This window comes from Amborella trichopoda, chromosome 13, assembly GCF_054954075.1.
Source record: "Amborella trichopoda isolate Santa Cruz 75 chromosome 13, AtrichopodaSantaCruz75HAP2 v2.0, whole genome shotgun sequence".
Taxonomy (NCBI): Eukaryota; Viridiplantae; Streptophyta; class Magnoliopsida; order Amborellales; family Amborellaceae; genus Amborella; species Amborella trichopoda.
The window spans coordinates 2,123,321-2,143,730 of record NC_142348.1 but is presented as its reverse complement, the minus strand read 5'-3'; the positions used below and the strand labels follow the sequence as shown (position 1 = coordinate 2,143,730).

Sequence of the window (20,410 nt, the reverse complement as noted above, 5' to 3'; positions counted from 1 at the left end):
AACTTATAGTAAATGCACAGTAGAAAAAGTTTATATAAATAAGTGTGCCGTTTGTATAGAACCGAGGCTCTAAACAATCAAATTAGATCTCACCTTCAATTAGTGTTAAGAAATATGGTTTCAATATTGGACACTTTTGTGATAGCTTTAAATTATATTTTCATTTTTAGTAATAAAAAACAGTTTAGATCAAGCAGATCTATGAAAACTTGAAAATCTTGAAAATTGATGGTCCAAAAATGTGTTATAACATGCACTATTTCTAAAATTTGAAATCCATTTTTTTCTCATGTCCATGTATATTTATGAGAGATGATTAATTTGATGATTTTTTAGCATTAACTTCTTCTAGTGAAAGCTTTAAGGTAATATCTAATTTGATTGTTTAGAGCCTTAAGTTGTATATAAACTTTTCCCTATAAAATAATGTTAAGTTTTAAAAATAAAAAGTGAACTACATGTTAAGTTTTATACTATTTATGGCTGTAACGTTAGACAGTGTACATAAAATAATTTTCACACATGTTATCAAGTTTTTCCTCTATAAATATCGGTGGTTTCTTCCTGAAAAAGATGGAATTCATGAAAGAAAAGTGAGTAGAGATTGAGTGTATAAGGTGTGTTAAAACTCTCACTCTTTGAGAAGAGAATATCCGAAGAAGTTTTAGACAAAGCACCTTGAGAATACTTCTACTCTCAAAGAGCAATCTGAGGTAACTTCATGTTTATTTTTTGGTTTTACAGGAAGATTTGTTCATAATTTATTTTCTGGAGCAACAAAAAATTATAATTTTATAGTTATTTTCAATCAATCATTATAGTTGGTTTTCTGTTGTTCAATATTTGAGTTGTGGCTTCAGACAAGTTACTAAGAGTGCAATTCGGTAACTTAAAAGTGAAATATTAGACTTGGCTGTATCCTAGAAATGTAATCGTCAGGACCGATTGCATCAGGAGAGTCATGGGTGTTTAACACTTCGAAAAAAGCGAAAACAATCTCGTGCTTCCAAGTGTTCCTTATGAGTTATTTTAAAATTTATGCTACAAAAGAAATTTTAGAATACACCGAAGTAACAATTTTGAAGTTTAAAATGTTTAATTTTGGAGATGTCTATTGATGACTTGCTAAAGTATAAAAACCAAGATTTTGTTAAGGCCAGATCAATTTTGATAATACGCATCTTTTAAGATGGCAATAGAAGTTTTTTCCCAGAAATTGGAAGATTAGTAATATTGTCTGCCTGCTAGTCATGGATTTGTTGAATTCATAATTTCTCAAGTTACGTTGTAGGCTTCGAAAGAAGCAAAGGCCTCTAGCTTATGTGATCGATGAATATATTTTATTGTAATCTCCTATTTACAAATTGCAAGGGGCACTGTTACTTATGAGCGGATTAAGATGCCACCAGATATGTTTTCAAAATTCAAGCATATGGTGGGGGGATGACATTGTCTTATAAAAGGACTACCCCATCTCTGTTAATATAATTGGAAGATAGACATCTGAATTAAAATTCACATTATAGAGGTCCTTACTTTTATAAATGCGTATTATGCCTATAACTTTGGAGAAATCTTGTTTTAACATATTTGAAAAGTAAGGCTTTGTGCTCATCTGTGAGTCCGACAAGTTCATTGGAAAAGGATATGCCTTAGAAGGTACGTTCAAATTGCTTTGGAATGATGAGACAAATAGCCTTCTTTTGCCTATTCTTATTTATTCCTTTTTATGGCATGACAAGTGGGCTATGATATTATTTTCATGCTTTTAAGAAATTATATTGCATGCACTCGTGACATTATTACTGTCTGCTGATTTACTATTAAAGATATGGACGAGTTGATGTGATTCATCTGATTTTGACTTGATTAATGCTCATATTAAACTCAGAAAGAATCATAATATTTATAATTTCTGATTTGATGACGTAAGAATTATTGAATGTTTAGCGATAATATTGGATATATATGTCAATATTGCAGGTATACAGTTTATGGGGTACTGAGATATTTCAAAGGAATCATGGACTCTAATTAATATCATGTGCGTATTTCCATTGTATTTAAAAGATACAGTGATGAATTACGGATTGCGGATTTTGATGAATCTATGATTATTAACGGATAAATCACCATTTATAATGGGGGGTGTTTTGTTTTTGGAATTTCAAGAATAATGGGTGTGTTTTATTTTTGGAATTTCAAGAGGTTGACATGTATCTCCCGATCCACAAGAAATAAGAGAATCGATATTAAAGAGGGTAAATGGCTAAGGATTCATCAATATATTCCACCAATTTTTTGGTCCATGTCGCCAGTGTCATCTGATATGATTGTAAATCTATTGTATACCAAGAAAATGTTAGGGATGTATTCCGTAAAATCTTTTTATACTTGCCCGAGGCACAATCAATTGAAACCCATACTCGGAGTCATAATAGTACGCTATGTACACTACTCAGAACTTGGCAAAACAATAATAAAAGACCTTGCAAGGTACCAAGCCTGGAAGGTAGCTAGAAGGACAAGATCGAGCTCAAATATCTTATGCCACAAGATAATGGGAACCCTACACTAGGATGAGGAGATCCCCAGTCCAAGGTTCAAAGGGAAAAATAAATCACTTGTGTGAAGTTTGATAGATATGTACCACAAAATACTACGTGAAGGAAATTTGTAAATTTTTTGCCCCATCCCTGGTCTTGTGTTATAATGTACTGCAACGAATGGAGAGGTTGATTTTTTATTCATAATGATTTCATTTGCCTAAATGATGTAAGGTCTAAGCTAGAGTGTCACTTATATGAGTGTGGAAGTGGAGGCCGCTTCTTATGAGAATTAGGCATTCTTTAGAGTGCTCATGAGAACCAGTATTGGTACAAGGCCTTTATATGTACACGCCTTTTTAGAAAACCACAACTTTTAAAAGATAATTTGTGGTATGTGGATGGCTTATCAATAAAAAACCTAGATTAAGGTTTGTCCACTCACTGTGCTTATAGGCGTTCCGCATAACACTATGTAGATGTTCAAGTCCTTAGGACACTTTTATTTATGCATTGTCTTTCCCTATTTGTTTTGTGTGAATCTAATGGTTTTGAAAAAAGAGGGGAATTGTTAATCTTTACTGTTTCAAAGCAATGGTACTGTCCTCTATATGAGTCTACTACTGTCAAGAGGACTACAACTATACATAGTCACGAGATTATAGTATATGCTCGACCACAATGTATAGTATGGTTTGGGAAAACGCACTCACTTTTCACAATTGTTGCAATAATTAATTTTCCATTAATTTCAAAAAAATCATTATCCTAATAACATTAAAGTAAAGAAAAGTATAGAATGAGACCACTTATCTTTTGTACTAGATGGCCACAATTAGTCTTGACATTTAGATGTGAAAGTTGGTGATTGCATTTATTTCATTCACTAAACATAAAGTCTAAAAGAATTTTTTTTTAACTTTGTGACACACTCAAGCTATCAAATTTCACATGGAATGGTTATAAGCAATTGTGACTTCTTTGTACAATAGATAAATGGTCTGATTGTTTACAATCTCTTAAAATAAAAAGTACGATTTGTTTAGAGCCTAGGCTCTAAACAATCAAATTAGAACCTACCTGCCTACAAACAATATTGAGAAATTCGGTTTCAATACTGAAAATCTTTATGATAGCTTTAAAATATATTGTCAACTTTATTTATAAATTTTAAAGCTTTAAAAATAGTGTATATGGACAGATCTATGAACACTTGAAAATCTTGAAAATTGATAGTCCAAAATTGCGTTACAAAATATGCTATTTAGCAAACTTGAAATCTTTTTTTTTCTCATGCCCATGCATCTTGATGTCAAAACCATCAATTTGAAGATATTTGGGCATCAAAACGACATCTACGAGAGAAAGTTTTGAGGTAGGGTGAAATTTGATTGTTTAGAACCTCGGCTCTACATAAACTTTTCCCTAAAATAAAGGCATAGTTAATGCACCGTAAAAGCCATGAACATTTTTTTTACATGTAGCATCACCGTGCTATTTTAAATATAAAAATGAACTACATGTTAAACTTTATACCATTTTATCGTTGTAATGTTAGACAAGTTATGTGAAAAAAAAAGTACACACGTTAACAATTTTTTTCCTTTATAAATACCGATGGTTACTTCCTGAAAAAGATTAACAGTTCATGAAAGAAAATTCAAATGAAATTGAGTGTATAAGGTATGTAACAATTAAGAAGAGAATATCCGAAGAATATTCTGGACAAGCACCTTGAGAATAATTTTACTCTCAAAGATCAATATGAGGTAACTTCATGTTTATTTTTTAGTTTTGTAGGAAGATTTTTCATATTTATTTTCTGAAACAACATAAAATTATAATTTTATATTTATTTCCAATCCATATTTGTGGTTATTTTTTACCGATTGGAAAGCAAATCAGTCATCGAGTTACGGTTTCAGACAAGTTAGTGGGAGTGCAGCTCGGTAACTTAAAGTGAAATACTAAACATGGTTGTATCATGGGAGTATACTCGTCAGGACTGATTGTATCTCAGAATTTTATCGAGTCGGGGGCTTTTAACATTTCGAATAAAGCGAGAATCATTTCGTACCTCCAGGTGTTCTTTATGAGCTGTTTTTAATTCTCTAAATTTTTAAAATTCTGGTACAAAAGGAATTTTGGAATACCGAAATTTGACAGTTTTTTCCTTGTTTTCCAACAAATTATCTTACTGATGGATCTCATTTCAAGCTATTCTACCCGGTCTCCTTGCTCATATTCATGTCTCAATTCAAAAAGATCATGTTATGTAATCAATAAATACTATAGTTAATAGTAGCTTTAAATCTTAAAATTAGTTTATACATTTTTAAGTGCTACATCTACCTGGGAAAAATAGCTCCAATTTCAATTAAAATTCATATCTTTCGTATACTAAATGTAAATTCTATAAATACTCAAAAAACCAGGTATTATTTTATGCTTTATGAACATCTTAACAATTTTTCTAAGGGTGTGGTTTGTATAAGATACTTTTAAATAGTATCAAAAGATGCCATTTTAGTATCGAAAATCTTTGTGATGGTTTGAAATTTATTTCTATCACTAATTAAAAAAATTTAAAACTTAAAAATAGTGTAGATCAAGCAGATCCATGAACACTTGAAACTCTTGAAAATTGACGGTCTAGATGCTGTATTACAACATGCACTATATCCAATTCTCGAAGTTTATTTTTTTTTAATGTTCACATATCTTAAGCTCGAAATGATAGGATTTGAGGGTTTTTAAGCATCGAAAAAACCTTTTCTAATGAATTTTTTAAGTTAAGTGTTTAGGACGTCAACCTTATATAAACTTTTTGCTTTTCTAAATTGCTTAGCAAAAAAAAGAAAATAAAAAATGTACATTTCTAAAACAAAATGACCTCCAAAATGTGTTGAAAAAAAAACTCTCTTTCACTTTCATGCATATGCCCCTTTGTCCCTAAGCATTGTACAAAGTTAGTTGCAATTAAAAAAAAAAAAAAAAAGAAGAAGAAGAGAGAAAGAGTTCATGCATATGCCCCTTTGTCCCTAAGCATTATACAAAGTTAGTTGCAAAAAAAAAAAAAAAAAATTCCAGTTTTTTTTTCTTGTGTGTTAAATTCTACAGTAAATAAATAAAACTTTTTCAAAATAATAGCCAATTTTGATCGATGTCGATCTTCAAAAAATACGTTTATTAAATAAATTGAATCCACATGCAATTTCCAACCATTCCATTGCGACAGCTCACCATTAAAAGGACACCATGGCCATTTTATTTGTCCCTTTAACCCACTTGCAATGCAAGTGGTTGTACCTTGGCTAAGATGGAGACTGCTTGTAGGTTCACTGTATATAGGATTTTTTTTCTTCTTTGCGTGTCACTGCCACCATGTATAACTACCACGTGGGGCAAGACACATATTTAATAAAAAAACGTTAAATCCTAAACCTTAAACTCTAAACCTTAAAAAACTCAAACTCAAGTTCTAAAAAATCTCTCAATCACTAAAGCATTGTTTATAATTTGTTGATTATGTCGATCCAATTTAGAATTGGGTCCACCTATGGTTGTGTGCTAACCCAAGACGGACTCAAGATAATGATGAGCGACCGGAGAATAGAATTTTGATTTCGGGCATGGTCTAGGCCCGGCCCAAATTTGAAGGATTGTTACCTGAGCCCATTCAAACTCTATATAAATGTATTAATATAATGAAAAGCACTATAAAATGCCTATATGTGAAGTTCTACAGCACTTCACCTACGGTTTTATCATTATTCAAAGTTTATCACACAGTCATAGATGTTTGATAGTAATTGAATTTTAATATTTTTTTGTAAATAATAATGATATGATATTTTGTAGGTATATGTGAAACAAATAATTTGAATGATAAAAATTATACAAAATATACCTATAAAGTTTCAGAAGTAATTTCATCATTTTATTTTATATCTATTAATTTTTTAATATATTTTTTTAGTGTGAATTGGTCAAATGTACATGCATTCGAAATTTTAGATAAATTTGATCGGTACAATAATTATAAAAATTCAAATACCGCCAGACAACTGTGACCGTGTGATGAATTTTGGACAGTGATGAGGTGTAGGTGACTGTAGAACTTCACCTATAGACGTTTTGTAGATGCTTCCTAATATAATATATAAATTACTATAAACTAATATAAATATATGGTAAAGAAATTTCTAGGCTGGCCTCGAGCTGGGTTAGTGCTGGTTGAGGCGGTGTTCCCAAACTAAGCCAGTCCAACTTGGAACAGGCCGGTCAAATTGCAAACGGAACCGAACACTGGCCAATCCAGTTTTGGTGGTCTGGCTGGGTTTTTTTTTTTTTAAAAAAAAAGGTTCAGAAAATATGAAAAATCCCAAAAAAAAAAGGGATTTGCCTGTAATATGTTTTGGAATGTATTTTTTTATCATTTTGGCAGAGATTGGAAAGTGTTTTGGCCATAAATACTCATTTTTACATTTTTTCATATTTTTTAGAAAATTTGAAAAATACCTTTGAGCACAAATCAATTTTTAAAATCTATTTTTTTTCCATTTTTCCACTTCTTTTGGATGTGCATTGTTTAATCATTCTTTAAATATACTTTTTCATATTTTTCATATTTTATTTTTTAATACTTTTTGGACAGGTCGGGACTTGCCCCAATCAGGCTGGTTCACCGATTACTCGAACGCAGCCCTTGGATGGTTTCCAAGGCCGATTTGATTTTTTTGAATACCAGGCCCAGGCTTGGCCAAAAATAATTCAAGCCACTCGGGCATGGACTACGGCTCTTATTTTCGTGCCTTAAGGTAGGCTTGGCCCGAAAGCTAGAGTGCGAAAATATTTTTAGATAAATATTTTCATGAGAAAAAAAAGGTGCCCTAAAGGTGAATTTCCTTATAAGATCAACTCAAACTTTATCAAATATTTAAATATAAAAAAAATCACATAACTTGAGGCAGCACGGCTCCATATCTTAGTCCCCAACCTATGCCAGGTTGGTGGAACAAATGAATCTTAATAGCCATTTTTTGGGCCTGCCAAAAGTAGCTTTCAATTGTAATAAAGGGGAGCAGCATTGGGTCTACACTATCAACTAGTACGTCTATTATGTTGTTCAACAATTGATTTGACAAGATCTGTCTTACCATGTTCTCCTTGTTTCATGCATAAGTTAGGGTTTTAAGGGGTTAAATGACATATGTCGAAACATATATGGTCCTTTAGGGGGGTTTATTTACTCCTTTGGATAAAACCTACAAGTAGTATTTGGGAGGTTACCTCCTCAATTTAGTGAGCAACCCCTAAATAATTAAGTTAGTTTAGTTGTCGTCATCATCATCAATCGAGTCTTATCTCAAATATTTCGGTCGGCTACATAAATCATGTTCTGCTATTCCACTATACTATCACTGGTCCCGATTCTAGATAAAAAAAGATGAGGGTTGTACTAGATGGGCAGCCAGCCTAAAACCTTTTGCACATATCTATCAAGAATATGATAATTACATGCGACTAAAAGCATTCATCAACATGGCCTAGAACATCTAACTTTTGGATGGTCAAGTCCAATGATCAATGCTCACACAATCATTTTTCTTTAAGCGAAAATACAAAATCAACTGTTCTAAATCGATCCAAAATTCCATACCAAAAAATCTTCTTGAAGTACCTCTTTCGCCCGAGGTAGTAAATATATATTTTACTCCTGCAGGAGTAGGAGCTGATGACACAATAGGTCTCCATCAAGATTTAGATTTTGCATCCACTAGTGTTGGCAAAAGGCCATTTGGATATAATGTAGATACACGAACTTGTGTAAATGGGGATCCACTTGTGCAGCAAGTGGATTAGATGCTCTCTCACAAAAGTCAAGCTTTATGGTCCCACTCTTCATTCTTATTACGTGCAATGTAGGTTTGTCGACGCGCGTGGCCAATGATCATCTTCTAAAGAACAAACGTGCTCTCTCCCCCCTCTTTTCTCTAAAATAAAAAAAAAATAAAAAAATAAAAAAAAAAAAAATGTGTACTCACTTTTTAAAAAGTGGATACGTGGTTTCTCTCTCTAAAAAATAGGAAGGTAAAAATATACTTTTTTTATCTCTCTTCAAAATAAAAAATGTGTACTTTCTCTCTCAAAACTCCTTTCTTTTTTAGCAGGGGTTAGGGTGATTGTGGTAGTATCTCTACATACGAGTCGCTATAGTGTTTTTATTCTCACGGACATTATCCTACTAACACTTTCAAAAAACTAATTTTTAAATTATTTGAAAAAAAAACGAGAGAGGGCTTATCTTCTCTATTAAATTACCCAAAAAAAAAAATTAGTCTCTCTCAAACATAAAAAGGTTCTCTTTCTCTCTTTCTCAAATTTAACAAGTAATATCTCTCTCTTTGAAACTTAACAAGTGATCTCCTCTCTCTCTCTCTTTTGAAACTCAACAAGTTATCTCCTCTCTCTCTCTCGATGAAGGATTGTATAGGATGGGCTTAGAATTATTTTTTCCGTTTTTATACAAGTAAATGTATTTTAGAAAAACAAAAAAAGTTGTATTCCATTTTCCAAAAATTATATAAATCACTACTGAGATTCGCCGGTTTACAATATATAGAATTGGGTTTTTGGGATTTCCAATCCATTTTGTGTTGATTGCCTCAGAGAAATACGACCAACCTCATGGATCCAAGATCTGATGTTCAGGATGGTTGGTGCAACAACATGACGTCTTGAATTTTATTTCAAATTTATTAATATTTAAAAAAAAATAAAAATAAATAAAAAGGTACTATATATCATAAGTAATGTTTCTAATATGGATTTTGGATAAGACCTGGCCTTTTTCTGGAGACTTTTTACCCCATTATGTCATTTGCATTTCTCTCTTGGTAGAGTGAAAGGAGCATATCCAAAACTACGCATACTTTATTAAAAATAAATTCAAAATAAGAGCACCAACCCACAAGGATTAAAAGAAAAAACCAAAGAAAATAATTGAAAAGTAAGATCATGGCTTTTAAGCTTTTCATGCACTAAAGCAAACTTTTTCCCACCAATAATAAAGAAGATCTTGTTTGGCATATGCCGCTAGACATCACCTCATCACCAAATCCCAATAGTAGTTACTCTATATCTAAAACTAATTTTTAAAAATGATTGATATTAAAATATTAATGAAGGACCCAAAAGTTGCCATCAAAGAATGAGTCCAAAAAATTTAAGAATATGTAATCCATGGATGGTGCCAAGGAGATAATAAAGTTAATATATTAAGAAACTTAGAGAATACAAACTATTCAAAAAATATTAAAGCAAATAAGTTCTAGATCAAAACTAATCAATATGAAAGTAATTTTTAAGGAATAAAGCAATATTTTGTAGATGTTTCTTATAAAAATTTAATTGTAATTGCAACTAAGATTATATTAAGGATTATGACACTTCCCAGACACTTCGAACTTGAAGTAAAATTGAAGATAATTATAATTGAGATTATTTCCAAATGATTTCCTGCTCCCCTAGGACTATATTGTCCATTTGCTTCCTTGAATAAAATGTAAGTTTGAGTATCTTTATGACCCCAAATCTTGGGGATGTAACCTCTTAAAAAAATAAAAAGATAAAAAAAGGTTCAAACAGAATGTGAATGTGCTCCAAAAAAACATTGTCATGAGATTGAACAGAGAGTGACCAAATTTCAATTGTATAAATCTAATTATTTAAGAAAGAATTCAAATAAATAAATAAGTTACCGTCGATTGAGTTTTAGATATAGATCCCAAAATATGAGATCACCCTATCTCAATGGAGTTAGTGCACAGTATGCTCCCACGGGACCGTGCCATATATGCTAATTCTAGAGTAATAATTATGGACATGCTTGCATTTGCAAGCACTTCCTAGATGTTTCCGGTAATTAAGAATAATGGCACAGTGTCTTCTTGGGGTACTAAAAAAGGGTACAATACCCATAATCTTATCTTTATAAGATATAAAAACATTTGGTTCTTAGTGATATGAACATGCTTATTTCCTTGTATTTTAACTTGATTAATCTACAACAAATATTGTAAGATAGTATTCATCACCTTTCTTTAGTATTTGTGACCTTCACATGGACCATATGGTTCGTTCCATACGAGGACAAGACACATGATACATCTTACTAAAGATAAATAAATAAATAAGGGTGTGAATGGTATTTCCTAGGAGCGTATTATACAATTACTCCTTCAGCCAAATATTTGACTTGGAAGGATTTGTTTTATTTTTTCAATCTAAAGTTTTACAATACACTTTAGATTTGCTAGGTGAGTACTAAATACTAAATCTGACTGTCCAAAACTTGGTTGGTCAGTATTCAATCTCAAGATGTTATCTTTTTAATCACAGAGAGAATGTAACAATTTTCATTTTTGTTTTTTTGTTTTTCTCCATTTTTATGATGTTCTGTCGTTTCGTTGGGTAGCTTATCCCCAATATTTTTGTCATAAAAATACTCCTAGATAATGTTTTAAATGTATGACTAAATATACAATGTGCTCCCAAGATATCATATAACTTTTAGCAATAAAGAAATGGTAGTTGGTCTCTAGTCTTGTCAAACCCCTCATCTTATATGCTAAGGCAAACTTCATAAACTAGCGGCATTAAGTAAGCATTGAAGCTATAGTCATTGTTGTTTTAATTATTAGTATTTTGTGGTGTTTGTACTTTTATTAGAATTTTTTTTTGGAAAATTTATTTTATTTTGACCTACTTTCATTGCAAATAATTCACTAATCGTGTCACGTGCCTAAACAACTCTATGCACGTTTTGCTTTTGTTGTGCAAATCTTGAATAGAAGAAATCATGAAGGTTCATAGACCATTAAAAAACGGCCCACTTGATGTGTTAAAAGTTTTTTTTATTAACAATTGGATCAAAACCCTAATTTATTGATCTAAAGGGGTCCAAACACCGCTTAATGAGCTGTAAGTTTGCGTTTATCTTGATAACTAGATGTAGATAAAGTGTTTTCAAAACTTTTTTATTTATATAAAAAGAAATTAATATAAAATGGCACGTGTATGGTCACATGCGTCATACCTACTACAGCATGTACACCATGCATGGAGAAAGTTCATACTGCACTTGTAGAGAAAGAATGATTAAGTACATAGAAAAATACTGATTCATATCAGAATTGCCTGATTATGGATCAAGAACGGAGGAGATTGGTCCATTTCTCAATTTCTCATCATATATCCGGAGCTAGCCTGTTCCCCAATAGAACTGGCCCACCTTTTATTTTTTTTATTTTTTATTTTTTATTTTGTTCTCCATTATTTTTATTTTTTATTGGCGAATTTAGTCGATTGTATCGTCGATCCACCAATTCGATCTGATCTTCAAAGGGACCAAACCATCCAACCAATCCATTTTTTTCAAACACTAGTATGAAGAAGAGCAATGGTAGTTAAAGGAAATATAAAATTGTACATAATGTTAGCAAATTGATTTAGGTTTTAGAGTTTAAGGTACAAGATAATAGGAGGTCAGCACTTTCAAGTAATATTGCACTCATTGTTGCTAAAATCAAAGACACACACACATACACACACGCACATATATATATATATATATATATATATATATATATATATATATATATATATATATATATATATATATATATATATATATATATATATATATATGGTGTAGTTGGCATACGGACACATCCGTAGCTGTAGAGGTAAGGTGTACCTTCATATTTTTTCATGCTATATAATTTTGATGTAAATTGTTTTTAGGATTATCTCAAAATCTATTTTTATATCTAATTATAAAATTTTAAATTTCAAAAATAGTTAAAATCAAGTAGATCCATAAACATATGAAAATCTTGAAAATGGACGGTGTAGATAATATGTTGTAAATGCACTATTTCTGAGACTTAAAATCTTTTTATTTTTCAAGGTCATACATCTCGATGACGAGGTGATCAATCAAAGGGTTTTTCAATATTAAAACTACTTTTTCAGATGGATTTTTGAGGTGCATCCGTAGTTCTACATTATAAGGTTGCATCCTTATATAAACTTTTTCCATATATATATATATATATATATATATATATATATATATATATATATATATATATATAATTTTAACATTAATTTGCTTTTGAAAGTTGTTTATAGAGAGAAAAAACCTATGACTTAGCCAAGGAGGGAACATTTGATGCCTTCTTTGGCATTACAAAGTTTAGAGTCATCTGTTGAATGTAATTTCTTGTGTTAGAGGGGTATTTCTATCAAAAATTTATATTAGAGATGGATTTTGGATCTAAAATTTTACACGCCAATCATTTTGAACACCACAATTGTGAAATTTTAAAACGAGTTTCCAACCTTATAATTAGATTATTTTCAACTGTATCTTTTATTTGTTCATCATTGTTTGTTTTAGTTCTTTGTAGATTGGCGAATTTATATTATTATTTGAGGTTTAACACGATTGATCTTAAGCGGAAATGCATCTAAGATGACTTGGGATATGTTACTCATCCTACATTTGTCTTTAAGATTAATTTTTGAAAGGGATCCAATTTGAACATGACCCAACTAGATTTTTTCCTGATATTAGTATATGTTATACCTTTGATAGTGCAGGATGGCAAAACATGATTTGTGTAGTAGACTTTAAATAGTACCGATAAAGGTTGAACTATTTTAATGATGATTCCCAAAAAATCATGTAAAAAAGCAAAAAAAAAAAAGGACAAAAAGCAATTCCATATTAGGTCCCACTACTATAGTTAATAGCAAACATATAATACTAAATATCAAAATACTCACAAACTTATCAACTACTGAAATTTGTATCCCTTTTCAATGGTTCTAAGTCATTGTCATGTGTATTTAATAGAATTTTAAAATTAAATATAGGTAAAATATTAGAAGATGTTGTTTGTATAAGGTGTCAACCATAATAATTAGAATAAGGTGCACCTAGGAAAAGAGTTGGGTCTTAATTGGTTAGCGTTTCACGATTTGCAGCGCTACGTCCTGGGCTCAATTCCTACCAACGTTGGGGCTCTCTCTCCACTTACTCACCTAAAAAAAATAAGGTGCACCTCCAAACCTTGTCGAAAAATGTAATCTCAGAGCTGAAAGTCTATATGATAGTCTAAAAATTATTTTCATCAAATTTAAAAAAATATGATGCTGATTAAGCAAATATATAAATATTTAAAATTCTAAAAAAGTCTAGATAATATGTTAAAAGATAAACTATTTTCAGGATTTGAAATATATATTTTTAGTATTGAAAGGTTTTCTAGTACTATAATGGATTTTTGTGATACACCAACTTCTTCAATATAAGCACATGCCAAAATATAGGGGGTAATATAGTTATATTACACAAGAACGAAGGGTATAATAGGCATTTTTTATGTGTAATTTTTATCTTGGTCTCCTCGTCAAATCCGTTAGTTTCCGACGTCATGTACTTCGGCTTCCATTACTGAACGCCGTCATCCGCACGTCCACACACATTTCCATAATTGGAAAGCTTGGTCTCTGCAGTGTGTGGTCAACGTTGAATAGGTCAGATCAAATTCCATATTTGACCATCTTTCCTAGGTGTCACCTTTTAATCCGTTCGATGGGGCTAGGTGTGAATCCGACGGTAGTTCGTCTTAACTTTGCTGCTAGCCAACTTAACGTAAAATATTTTAGGTTTGTTTGCAAACGCTTGAGTCAATGTACATATTTTTTACTAAAAATAAATGTGTATTTTTATCAAATAATGTATTTAATATTTTGGAGCATGTGCTATGTTCCAGAAGGCGCATATATTTACATTTGCTCTCTCTAAAGAAAACTTTTCGGTTTGAAATTTCGGGGTCCAATTAAAAATCCTGATGTCATCATCAACTAAAGTCTTTATTTCTACCGTATAGAGTCGATTATTTGAATCCTGACTTATTATTTTACATATCTCCAATGAAATCGTAAGTCTTCGTATCGTTTCTAACTGCTTTTAATCATGTCTTTTTTGCGTTTATCCCTAATCATTTTTTGGCCTATAGGAACTAACTCGCTCTTATTAACAAATGTTGTACTGAGTAAGTATTAAATTAAAAAAAAATAAAAATCATGAGGTTATTCTTTTTTAATAAAAAAAAAAAAAGATTTTAAGTACTTCAACACTTAGATTCATAATCATCATAATCAACACTATCTAAGCTTTATCCTAATTACTTAGGATTGGAAGCAGGATTCATGAAAAGTAAGCAACAAATTTTTTATGTTAGCTGCCAACCTTACACAACCCTCCTCCTTTCTTTGTGCTTGAGACCGGCATATATGATATGGCTTGGTTGCATTATTTTTCAATGCACATGCAATATGCGATTAATTTTTTACTTCCTTTTTGAAGTTAGTCACCAAATTGAAACAAATGCATCCCCAAATATGGGGTCCTAAAAATACTTTTGGGTTGAGTTTCCCTTGAAGCGAAGGAGTAGATGGACCGTATGTTTAAGAATTGTATACAATGAGGCTATTTACTTTTGATACAAAGATGACACAATTATTTTTAATCATCTGATGTGAAATTTGATAAATTGGGTGTATTACAAAGTTTGAGAAATTTTTTTTTGAATTTTGAGCCCAATCAATGAAATAAATGTAACCATCTAATTTCACATCCAATAATCAAGATTAATTCAGTAGAAAGACATACCCATACCCATTTTTTCAAATAATTCGGGAGGTATTAGTAGGGTGGTACAAATAATAATAAAAACCACAACATAGTGACTAAAATGTGGAGGTGTTACATCACGACCCGGACCCCTTTCCCTATTTTTTTATATATTTAAAAGAAGAAGATGTTCATGGAGGATCATGAAATCGTTGGCATTTACTTTTTATTACTAAACAAATATAAAGAGAGAAGAAAGAAGGGTATGGAATCATAAGTGGTTGCCGTTAATCAATAAAAATAAAAGGCTTGAGGAATGATAACAAGGCAAAATGCGGCGAATGGAAAGAAAATTATGAGATTGCTAACGACGACTTACAAGAATGCAATGAATTAAGATTTCCCCATGTTCAAAAATTAAATATATATATAGAGAGAGGGATGGCACCTTCAAAGTTCAATGGAAAATTATAGTTTAATGTCTCTTCAAGGAGAGAGAGAGCCGTGGCACCTTCAGAATTCAATGGCGAATTATAGTTTAATGTCTCTTCATGACAAGAAAGAGAGAGAGAGAGAGAGAGAAAAAAAAACTTCAAGGTTCAATAGGGAATCAAAGTTCAGTATTATATGTTTAAGGTGGTGATTGACTAAGGGATCCAATCGCCCAGGTTTTCTTAAGGTAAATACGAGAGAGAGAGAGAGAGAGAATCCCAAACATTAGGATTACCCAAAATTATTAGTGAAAAGGAAAGGTAATGAGGAGAGAGAGAAAGAGGGGTGGGGACTTTCTAAAGTTTAACAAGAGAGCGATCGAGATTAAGGGTGGCAATGAACCGGACCCAAGGGGTGGACCCGATCCGGGTCTGGGTATGGGTCTAAAAATTGAATTTTGTTGGTCCAGTTCGGATCAAATTTTAGACTTGAACACTATTCTGTTTTGGTTTTAGGTCCAAATTTTGGACCCCGAGTTCAAATCTTGAACCCAAATACTATTTCAGTCTGAGTCTAGGTCAAGATCCGGTAATATTTTTTGGGTCCTAATATATAAAATAAATTTAAATATAATTAAATACACAGATATTTTAATTTTTAGGTCGGTTTCGATGAAGTTCAGTTTGGGTTTGCGTCCCACACTATATTCTGAGGTCCAGTTCCAGGTCCGGGTTCGTTGAATTCGGATCCGGTCACGTCCAAATCGAAGCCTCATATCATCTTTTCACCCGACCTGACCCGTTGCGACCCCTAATTGAGATGGGGAATTTCTTTACGTTAACATGTTTCATTGAGAGGGTGGTAAAAATTGGTAACTAAACAGGCTTTTGAAAATAGAGAGAAAGAGAGAGAGAGAGAAAAGAGGAACTTGTTTTTGCTAGAGCGTGGTTGCATAGTAAGCCATTAGCACTCAACTCAAAAACAATGAGAGAGAAAAATATAAGAGATCATGGAATGTTGTTTTTTTAAGTTTAAACTATGAGACAGAGTAATTTGTTTGAGATTAATTCTTAAAAAGAAAGTTTAACATTCAAAAAAAAAAAATTGTTTGAGATTAACAAACACATCATTAAACAAAGAGCATCAGATCCTATCAAAACTCCGAAGTTTAGCATGCTTGAATAAGAGTATACTAAGAAGTCTGTGTATTACAAAAACCAATTGAGACAAACAATAAATTTGGCCTTTTTTAAAAAAAAAAAAAAAAAAAAAAAAAAAAAAAAAAAAAAAAACATGCCCCAAAAAATTTCTACTTCCACACAAAACCACCTGAAACAAAACAGGAAAATTTCCCAAAAAAAAAACCAAGGAAATTTTAGTTCAACACAAAAACGAAATGAGACAAATAATGAAACTCACAAATTAAATAGAAAATTTCCAAAACATACCTAAAAGATCATCTATTTAACATTTCACTATTTTCAACTATTAGAATGTACATTTTTTGAATATTTTTAAAATAAAAATAAGGAAAAAAATGAATAGTTCATCTCTTAAGTGCAAATATCTCCCATAAAAATGAAAAGCCCCACAAAAATTCTATATATTAGAAAACGTGAAAATATCAAAATGTCATTATTAAAAAAAGAGTAATGATCCTATGAGACCCTCCCACATTTATGTGTATAGGACTCCAAAGGATCGCCTTTAATTTTAGCACAGATCGTTTTTTTTTATATCTGTACTAAATTTAATAGTAATCTTTTGGGGTCTTACACACATGAATGTGAGAAGGTCTCATATGATCATTACCCTTAAAAAACAAATAACAAAATTAAAAAAAAGCCTTAAAAAAAAAAAAAAAAAAAAAAAAATTGCCCAAAAAAGAGAGCCCGTGAATAATTGGGTCTAGAGATAATTTAAAGAATTTTGATATTTTTCAACTAAAAATATTTTGTCAATTTCTCTTGGAGAGTAAGGTGGCCCCTACGATCACTGACGTCATCCTAATCCTAATCCGCCTGCGTGGCACTTCTGCATTTCATAATATGACGTCATCCGGTGCGGCCACGGGTTTGACCTGCCTTCCCGTTATTAATCCCACGTGCAACAATGAACCCGGCCGCAAGTTGCGCCCCCATTGAAATATCTGAGAAATGCCCGAAACAATTAAAATATATCCAAAATCATTTAATATTTCGGCAAAATTTTGAAAGGGAGCCCCTATAAATTCGGCCCTCACCTATATTTTTTTCGGTTCACGACACTTACCCGACTAGCTGTACGGAACTCTGAGATCCCCCTCTCCTATTCCCGGTTTAACCGGTCACACTTGTACCGGCAAGAGAAACAATAGCAGGATATCGCCGGATTACTCCCCATTTTGCCGGGAATTTCCTATATTTTTCGGATTACCAGGGACTATCGCCAATTTTGAGTGGATCTTTATTGTGTCTATTAAATTTTTGCCCCAATTTTAGCCACGATTTTCCAATTTTGGCCGGAAATTTAGCCCTATCTGGATATTAGCGGAGAACGTTTGTCGGAAAATGTACGGATGCGACACTTTCACCGCACTGGAATCGATACGGCGCCACCTGCTCGAGGATCCTGAGCAAATCCTCGATTTCCCGGCGAACTCCACCCTTTTACCGGTGACTCAGCCCGCTTATCCGGCGAGCTTTTACCGGAGCTCGAGCTTTAGCCGCTTGCTGATCCCTTGCTTAACCCAAGCCTGGGGTGAAGCTCCGCTAAAAGAAGACGACTCTCAGGACATGCTCCTCCTCTCACTTCTCGGAGACGCCATCAAAAGCGGTTGGTCGCCGGAAACTGAAACTTCTGGGGAAAACCCCCCCGAAAACTCAAATCCCGGCCAAAACAAGGCTGATAACCTCCAGATCCACCGTTCTGAGCCGGAAAACCATCACAATCAGCCAGAAACCCAACAGATCGGCCCAAAAACCTTGCAGCAAAACCAGAAGCCAGCAAGGGGAAAACACTATCGAGGAGTGAGGCAAAGGCCGTGGGGGAAATACGCAGCAGAGATCAGAGACCCTGCAAAAAATGGAGCCAGGGTTTGGCTGGGTACCTTTGAGACAGCTGAAGCCGCCGCTCTCGCGTATGATAGAGCAGCGTATAGAATGAGAGGGAGCCGAGCTCTGCTAAACTTTCCATTACAGGTGAGCGGACCCGCTCCTTCTCCATCAGAGAGCAGGAAAACGTCGCCGACAAATGATGCTCAGGCGAAGAGGCCCCTGGAAAATGGACCAGGGTCGCCGGAAAATGACTCCGGGAAATCGCCAAAGCGGAGGAGGGGCCAGAGCCCTACGGCTGAGGTGGGACCCGTCAAGGTAGAGAGCCTTTAGACCCCTGATTGCCACGTGGCATGTGGGTCCGGATATACGGCCTACTTGCTTATGTTAAAATGAAGTGTGGACAAGATTAAAACTGGCCGACTCAGGTAATGGGGCTGCGTCCCCACACCCCCCCCTCCCCAGGGACAACACGTGGCGATTAGACAGTGGGTGCTTGGGATGGGGTTTTAATCCTGCCCGTTCACTTCGCAGCTTGTGGGGTGGGGGCATGTATTGAATTGGGAAATGTAAACTTTGAACTTCGGAGAGATTTTGTAAATTTTTTGTTGAAATTTTGGAGTTTTATTTATTTTTTTAACGTGAAAAACAAATATATATATAATGATTAAGCCTTGTAAATATGAAACCAACTTAACTTTACGGGGCAGAATGTTTGACGTTCAATAAATAACGTTGCTATAAAATATAGGATCTTGATAGAATTTGAAATAAATATATTTTGAAGAATTTAGAAGTGGCACCATTAGACAATAAAATAAGAGATAATAGGTTTAGATAGACTAGCCATGTGTAGGCAATCTCAATACAACACTAGTTAGAAGATGCGAGTTAATTTAAATAGAGGGCTAAAAAAGAATAAGGAGTAGGCCCAAAATGACATAGTTGGGAACAGTGAAAAAAGACCGACTACAATTTGTGGCCATGAATTAATTAGTTGAGAAAAAACTTTGATGATGATGATGATGAACATATATTTGAAGCTTATCCATATCACTTGGGCAAAACTAAATAAAGTAATAGTATTGCCCCATAATAGTATACGCTTACTATGAAATCTACATGCCAATATTTGGGGCCCTACAATTCTTTTAAAGTTCCTTTGGTTGGTGACTTATATAATCTTTTGTTGCGAGACGATTATTGCATATTAAGCCTCATGCTTCTATAGTAGAGAAGAAAACGATTTATGCTTCATTGCCAAGAGAGATAAATTTTAGATGCAAAGGAGAGTAAAAAAGAGAGCTCTAAATGGGTAATAAAAGGAAAATTATAAAATAAAAATATTTACTTTTTGGTAAAAGGCCATAACCAATGTTGGCATTAAAGTTTTGGATTGGGTAGCTAGGGCCAATGATGCAAAATTCAAAAGATAACTTATCGAGCTGTGTCTAAATGTGATTAGTACATCTCATAACAAAGGTAAGTGAAATTAGAATAAACAATCCTGTTATAAATAAAAAAAAATGCAAAATTTGAGGTATTTTAATTATTCTCTAAAATTATAGAAATGAAGGCATATAATCAGGTTGGGTTTAAAACTATATACTTTTGGTAAAAGTAGATCAAAATAATCTTTAGTCATCAAATGCAAAATGAACCTTAAAGATGTGATAATATTTGAGATTTTT

General features: G+C 32.8%; 1 protein-coding gene and 1 long non-coding RNA gene across 2 annotated transcripts; both read left to right on the top strand.

Annotated features, from left to right (window-relative positions):
* The first annotated feature begins 575 nt into the window (after positions 1-575).
* LOC148778940 (uncharacterized) lies at positions 576-2,990 on the top strand. The gene is made up of 2 exons (XR_016047930.1): positions 576-713; positions 1,984-2,990. It is a non-coding gene; the product is annotated as an uncharacterized LOC148778940 (long non-coding RNA).
* Positions 2,991-17,942: 14,952 nt separating this feature from the next.
* LOC18428272 (ethylene-responsive transcription factor 1) lies at positions 17,943-19,372 on the top strand. The gene has a single exon (XM_011622891.3). The coding sequence runs from the start codon at positions 18,237-18,239 to the stop codon at positions 19,050-19,052; it is 816 nt and encodes a 271-aa protein (XP_011621193.2). The 5' UTR covers positions 17,943-18,236; the 3' UTR covers positions 19,053-19,372.
* Positions 19,373-20,410: the final 1,038 nt, after the last annotated feature.